At 48.8% G+C, this 7584-nt stretch overlaps 1 protein-coding gene across 37 annotated transcripts in view; it reads right to left on the bottom strand.

The window, feature by feature from the left end:
• Positions 1-1376: 1376 nt before the first annotated feature.
• The window catches only part of ZNF438 (zinc finger protein 438), a 191325-nt gene continuing 185117 nt past the window's right edge, over positions 1377-7584 (bottom strand). For all 37 annotated transcript variants that reach the window (XM_069547715.1, XM_069547720.1, XM_069547728.1 and 34 more), the window contains 2 exons: positions 3670-5446; positions 1377-2310 (listed from right to left, as the gene is read on the bottom strand). In XM_069547715.1, coding sequence (XP_069403816.1) covers positions 1695-2310; positions 3670-5446 — 2393 coding nt within the window. In that variant the 3' untranslated portion in view covers positions 1377-1694. The remainder of the gene's footprint in view (positions 2311-3669; positions 5447-7584) is intronic.

Below are 7584 nucleotides of genomic sequence, written 5' to 3'. Positions count from 1 at the left end.
GCAACTTTGGGGACTTCGACTTTACATGCGGGGTGGACGTACTCTGTCCCCGCACCTTCGCCCCCACCATCCTCCAGACCTGCTCCTCTGCCTGAGGCCTTCTTGGCCAGTTTTTTAAAAACACTGCTTAGCATCTGAAGACAGAAGGGCTGAAGAGCCACTTTAGAGCTAAACTCAAATTTCTTGGTTTGAACTCAAGTAGTATTCATGGTAGATCTCTTTTTTTTACTGTTTTCGAGACCACTCTTCCAAAAACAAACTAGATGCTGTGCTGAACAGTAAAGCTGTCCTATGACTAACTCAGTTTTTAAAACACCACACAACATAGGTCTGATATTATCTAAGACCAGGTGGAGCGTGATCGATGGTGGTGGTGGTCTGTGATGACCCGGAGGGGTAGAATGGGGAATTGGTGGGAGGGAGGCTCAAGAGGGAAGGGATATGTGCATACTTATGGCTGATTCACACTGTTGTACAGAATAAACTAACACAACATTGTAAAGCAATTATTCTCCAATTAAAAATAAACAAAATGAGACACTAAGAAAGGTAACTTAAGATCCACTAGCTCGTCAATTAGAATTTAGTTCTTCCTCGGTTTAGATAACTTCCTTTAACACAGAAAACTGTTATGACGCTGCCCCGGCCCAGCTTTGGGCACAGGGCTGGCCACGAGTATGGCGCTTTCAGCCAAAGGCTGGGATGTGAGTGGCTTGAGAGCCCCAATTCCCTCATTCCGAGAAAACGATTTTGCAGTCAGGATGGGCAGAGACTTCAGATGGTGATTCTTCTGATTCTAGGCAATTTCCTAGGAATTTAAGAGGCAATCATTTACTCTCATCTTTCAAAGAGGACCTGAGCTTGAAAGGCACAGTTGCACCTAAAACTGATCAGGGAGCGACAGCACTTCCTGGGGAGGGAGGAGAGGCAGCCAACAAGCCTCGACATCTGGGCTGAACCATCCTGTTCATTCCTCGGGTTGTAAATTTTCTGCCTCAAAAGACCTTTTGAGAATAACTCTTTACCCAAAAAGTGGTCTATCAGCTGAAGTCCTAAAAAATGTCTGATGACTTTGATAGGGAGCACTTTGTTGGTATAAAGACTTACTGGCATCTCATCTTCAGGGGAATGTGCTTTTAAGAAAACAGAATTTTAAAAAGTCAAAGTCCTGAAAACATGGATTTTCAATTATGATAGATGAGAACCTTATTAATTATGTTGCTCCATGGCATATTCAAATAAACCAGAGAATTTGATGAAGATCAACAGCATGCCAGGGTTGAGACTGAAATGTTTTTCCCACTGGAAATTTATTACATTAATCTACTTAAACAGAAAATATGTGAATGAACACAGGACACACACACATGAACACGTTTTTGCTAAAAACTGTATTTGAAGGACAGCCTAATAGAACTTATTTCAGTCTGCAAATTTATCTTTTTATTGAATCTGAAATAAGAGTCTCAGACATTAATAGGACATAGGATTTTCAAATAAAACTGTATATGTTAGAAAAATATGCATCAAGAGCATATGTACATACATATTCTATAATAAAATAAGACTATGTACAAAAATCACTTCTGCTACTTAATGCTGATCCTAACTTGTTGGATTTTGGTGTTCAAGCACCTCCATGAAACAGAGGCAGCTGAGAGCGCGCACCTCTTCCTAATCCCTGACCCCGTGTTTCATTTTCCGGTTTTGCTGGAAAGTTGGACAACTCCCTGGTTGGAGAGCGTGCTGAAAATTGTCCACAGTTTGGGGGGGTCCTCACACTTGTGTTGCCGCTCCCAGTGGAGAAGTAGCTCTTCTTTGCTTCCTAGTATCTGCACACAAAGGACACAGTTAAAGCCAGAGTGGAGCAGGGGGAGGGCAGCCTGGGGGCCAGGACACCTGGGGCCCTGGGGGTCTCCCCTGGGCTCACTGGGTCCTGGCTGGGCTTGTTCCTGTTTCGTGAGTGTTTCCATGTCGTTCTGATGATAGAGGTAAAGTTGTCTTTTCAGTCTGGGGACTGCACAGAACTCCCCAGCTGAGGGATGATGCCTGAGCAGCTTCCTTCTCTCAGGACGTTTCCAGAAAGGAGCAGCCTGTTTAGTCAGTTCTCCCTGAGCTGCTCTGCTTCTGGGGGAGGGTGAGCGCTCCTCTGGCAACTGGCCCTGGATTTCCTCGCCATGAACGGAAAGCAGGTGGAACTTGATTTCAGCCAGAGACTGGGCAGTGATCTGACAGCGACCACATCTGATCTGGAACCTGGCCTCGTCATTCTGGTTCATGAGGTCTTCTTCCAGGCTGGACTTGATCTCCCTGGAAATGGGGGAGAGAATGTGTCAGACCTCACCGAAAAACTTCGAACAGCTTCTCCTGGCCTTCTGGGCTCTAAGACATATGCACCATACACCGAAGAGGAGGTCGAAGGCAGGGAGAGTAGAGACCGTGTGGGAGACAGAGGCCACGGAGAAGGTCAGTGTCAGGCCTGTGTGGTAGGGCCTCACACCTCCCAGGCTGGCAGGGCCACTTCACAGAGGGTCCCCCTTTATGCATCTCCTCTGAGAGCTAACTGTTCTTTGGTTGCCATGACAACAGATGTGTCCACCAGGAGAGCAGGAGGTACCAAGTGTTGCAGGAACCCACTGGGTCCAGTTGAGATGACTGTCCCCACCCATCATGGGGTCCTTCCTAACCCCGAGCACCCAATGCACTTTGCACAATTCACCTAAAAATCAAAATGGACTCCATTAACCACTCAGAGGTGAGGTTTCTTTGGGGGAGGTGGCTATGTACCTTAGGAAAAGGCACAGGTATCTAAAAGGGAATGGAAATTCTTAAGGAGACACATAAACTCCAGAAAAGCCGAGAAGAAACAGGCCTGGGGTGGCTTATTTTTAGTGACTGTGAGAGACTGAGCTGAAAGTGAACAGAAAGGACTGAGAACCATCAGAACAACTGGTGATGATGAGGGACCGAGGTTCTAAAGTGCTGGGAGATGTTTGATTTGCATGGTACTGATGTGCATGCATCTTACAGAAACCCCCTCCATCACTCAGAGCAAAAGGGACAGACTGAGGGTGCTTCCTTGGCTTATTCAGGACTCTCTGACCCACCCCACAGGCTGTCCAATGGCTCAGCTGCCTTGTTTACAGTGCTGGAAAGCAGCACTGCACAGGCGGCCATGTAGGAGACAGCTTACCTGGCCTCAGGGGGAAACAGACCAAGAGCTGAGGGGTGGGTCTGCCCTGGAGGGGCTGAGTCCCCAGCACCTGGTATGCCGGTTTTGGGGCAAATGGTGCTCTTTCAATATACATTCTGTGGGCTTGAGTTTGGGGGAAATAACTCATCAAAAGGACCATAACCATAGATGTTAAGTTACTCTTCCATACTTCAGATGCAAAATTAATCTCATGGCCGAATGTCTCCAGCATCCCTCAAGCTGGCCCTTGTGCCCTGGCTGATGGAGGATGAAGCTGGTTAAAAATCATGAATGATCAGAGACCAAAGAGAAATGAGGCCATTCTTCACAGAACAGAGGTTAAGTGCTAGCAGTTAACTTCTGAAATCTTAATCTGAGGGCTATCTTTCCAAACTCACCTTCCGGAATGTGGGATCTGACCCTGATCTGGAATCTGGAAGTTCCTTCCGGCCAGGCCCCCCGTCACCCGTACTCACCTCTCCACCAGTCCCTCCACCTCGCAAGGGGTCCTCGGCAGGTCCCCCGGCTGCGGCTCGCAGGGGGAGGGCTCGGTGCTGATGGCCACACCGTGCACCTCTTTCAGGTGGCCGAAGTACACTCTGACGTGGCCGAACACCTTGGCGCAGAACTCGCAGCACACAAGCTTCCTGGGTCGGGAGTCCCCGTGGTGCAGCCGCACATGCGCGCTCAGGCTGCCCCGCCGCTTGTACACCTTTCTGCAGAGCCGGCAGCTGTAGGGCCGGCTGTCCGGGGGTGCACTCGTGTGCTCGCGGAGGTGCTGCTTGGACGGGAAGGGGTGGTCACACACGTGGCACCTGTGCCAAGTCTTCCTGAGGCCGGAGAACCCGTTTCTGAAGGCAGAGTCGAGCTTTGGGGGCTGGCCGTCCTCCTTCCAGTCCAGATGCTTGGGGGCCAGGGAGTGATCGAAAGACACGTGTCCCAAGCTCCCAGGTGGCAGGGGCTGGAGGGTGGCCGGGGGTGAGGCCAGGGCTGGCAGGACCAGGACAGGTTTGGGCATGATGCTCCGGTATTTTTTCACGGCCTCCGGTTTTTGGTCCCTGGATTCTTGGGGATCACTTTTGACTCTTTCTTTGCTGTCTTTACAACTAAGGACACATTTCCACCTTTTCCCCTGAAATGTCAAAAGTTCGTCTGGGCCCTTGCGTTTTCTTCCTCTTCTCTTCACTGTCTCACCGTTCAGTTTCGTTTTGTGGTTAAGGTCGGGCTTGGTGGCTGGACAGAAGGCACTGTCGCCAGGGCTCTGCCCGGGAGCTGGTGGGGCAGGGCCCCTGTCCCCCACAGCCTGTGGGGCCGCACTGAAGCCTTCCGGGATGGAAGGGGTCTGGTCTCCAGCAGTCCTGAGCCCAAGGAAGGGGACATGCGCAGTGTTCACTGCGGCTCCGCTCCTGCAAACCTGCGTGGTCTTCACTCTCGAGTAGGGTAGGATGGGCAGTTTACCTCTGGGGACGGAAGAGGGCACCTGGACTGCGTTTCCAATGACGCCTGGTGACGACAAAATGGCTTTGGTGGCATCAACCGGTTCTTGAGGTTTTTCACTGGCAACAGCAGGTTTCCTGGGGGTTTTCTTGCCTGGAACTTTCGCTCTTCCTGAACTCTTCGGGGGGCCCTGCTCGGCAGAAGGCTCCTCCGGTGTGGCCAGTGCTGGGGTGGCAGGAGGAGTCCAACCTCCGTGGTTGCTGGTCCCTGGAGGCCTGGGGTCTCGGTGGCCACTCCTGTTGGTCAGCGTAGCTGGGGCTTGGTCTGGTGCCGGCTTGGGTGGGTTGGGCTTGTGCGGGGGCTCAGGATGCTCAGGTGGGGTAGGGACTGCTTGGGTTTGGGCAGGTTTGCTGCAGCCCCTCTCGGAGGAGGAACCAAGCCCCGGCTTCTTGCTGACTCCTTTGCCGGGTCTTGGGGGCTGGTACCGGGGGATGGGCAGCTTTAGGTTCTCGGGCAGAGGCAGCCGGGGTTTCTGGATCGGCTGAGCTGAGGCCATGTGCGGCAGAGCAATCAGCGAGAAGGTCCCTTCCTGGCCAGCCAGCTGCATCAGCGCATAATTCGGCGGGGGCATCCCCAGGGGCTTGGAGCCGAGGGAAGGGCCTGGATTCGCCTGATCAGAGAGTGAGGGCACCGTGCTTGGCAGCACTCTGGGTGCCACGACTTGGGGCGCAATCTTTGGAGCGATGGTTCTAAACTGACTCTTATTCTGTAGGCCTTTCCCACTGTGAATCGCCCCAGGAGGGATATTTGGTTCGCCTGCAAAGACAACACAACATAAAAAGTCACTCTGGGGTCACTGTCCTGTGGTGAGAACACAGGTAAACATCCAACCATCTCCTCTGCCCGGAAGCATCCTTGGACCCAGCCCTGCCCTTGGGTGCAGAGCTAGTGTTCCTCAAGATGGAGGTCAGCTCCTGCCCACCTTTCCAGGGTTCCACGGCCCTTGTCATAACACTCACCACCTTCCACAGTAATTTATCTGTTTGTTCATCTCTACTACAGAACACAGAGCATCCTGAAAGCTGCAAGTCCATCCTCCCCATTGACCTCACTCCGATTTATTTTACAGGCCAGTGGCTCCCCACCTTGTCCCTGAGCTCTGGGCTACATCCCCTCTGGCATGTTCTACTGGGGACTCTTACTTCTTTCATATAAATGTCTTGCTTTCCCTATTTAACTTACGCTCTGTGAGCACAAAGCTCATATTGGATCCCACTGTATCTTTGTTAGGAAACAAACGTTTCTTGTACCAAAATCCTTTCTTACTCTGTTTTAGGACAAATTTGACCCAGTGGCAGCGCCATCTGTCCTGCACACAGGGATGCATGCCAGACTGAATGCTGGCTCTGTGGCCGCTTCCCCGTGTGACTTGTGAATTTCTTCTCACACCTCTCAAACTGTTTATGTGTGCTTTTGCAATTAAATCACCAGTATTAAAAAAGTTGATGTGACACCTTACACACATGTTGGAAGAAAAACAAAAAGATACAGAGTGATAAGTAAAGACACAGAGACAACATAAAAAATACATGGATCACACAAAAAGGCCCTTCCAGGACACCGATGGGAACAATTTTAACTGACAGGCTAACACTTCATATTTGAGATTTATTAGGCTGACCCAAAAAGCCACGATTACTGCTCTGAGGGGACAATTATGGAAACATTTCCATGCGCTGCTTCTAAGGACTGAATCATTGGTTTTCTCCCCTAATGCCTCAAGCTCCTGAGTCCTGGCTGCAGAAGAATTTCTCATTTCTGAGTACTTCGTATCAGTCAGCTTGTGTTTTCCAGGTACCCACACTATTCTAGAGATGGCTGCCACCCATGGTTTTTTTCTGAAACCACTGGGGCCAGATGTGCTTTGGAATTTACACTTTCAAATTTTAAAAAAGTAATAAATGCTTACAGCAGATGTTACATAACACCTCGCAGAGTCTGCATAATACCCCAAATTAAACCTATTACCACTTCTGTAGTGAAATATATGAGCATTCACAAGGCGGGGGCGGGGGAGGGAATGATTTTTAAAGTTCTTATTTCAGTTTAGGCTTTGCCTCTGAATGTGTTTTAATATCCAACTTTTGATAACATTTTCTGTTTTCAGAGCCTGTTGAATTTTGGAGTTATAGGAAGAGGATCGAAGAACTATTTGTTTAGGAACTACCAAGGGTATAAAGGGCTTCCCAGGTGGCACACTGATAAAGAATCTTCCTGCTCAAGGCAGGAGACGCAAGAGACTCGGGTTCAAAGATCCTCTGGAGTAGGAAATGGCAACTCACTCTAGTATTTTTGCCTGGAAAATTCCATGGAGAGAGGAACCTGGTGGGACACAGTCCATGGGGTTGCAAAGAGTTGGATACAACTGCCTGCTACTTTATGCCATGTCATGTCATGTGAAAGGTATAAAGATGAAATGATACAGCTTTTCCCTTAGTTCACTGGCAATCTGGTGAAACAGACCACTAAACATTAAAAATCAACCTTGATTTTCATGTCTACAGTGAGTGAACTAACAATTTTAACACAAAAATGATTTTTTTCCAGCAAAAATGACACTGCAAATAAACAAATAACACAATAGGGTTAAAATATGTACTGACTGACCAACTTATTCTAGACAGTAATCACTGTTTGATGAAAAAAGTATGCTAGAAACATATTTCACATAGTATTATAGCATACATTAGAGGAAGAAGGAAAAAGACTCATGTTAAGGTTGGAAAAATCAGACAAGGATAATTATGTAATCTGTTGTTTTCCTTTTTGGTTTTGTGATCATGAAGTTCATGGGTAAACTGACTGACTGGTTGATCACCTCACAATAGTCACCTAAACTGATTGGCTATATCTGCTTCATCTTCCTGCATAATTTAATTCATTTTTAAAGTTCT

Source organism: Ovis canadensis, chromosome 13, assembly GCF_042477335.2.
Source record: "Ovis canadensis isolate MfBH-ARS-UI-01 breed Bighorn chromosome 13, ARS-UI_OviCan_v2, whole genome shotgun sequence".
In the NCBI taxonomy this organism is placed as follows: Eukaryota; Metazoa; Chordata; class Mammalia; order Artiodactyla; family Bovidae; genus Ovis; species Ovis canadensis.
The sequence above is the reverse complement of the archived record's forward strand: the minus strand, read 5'-3'. Positions and strand labels throughout refer to the sequence as shown.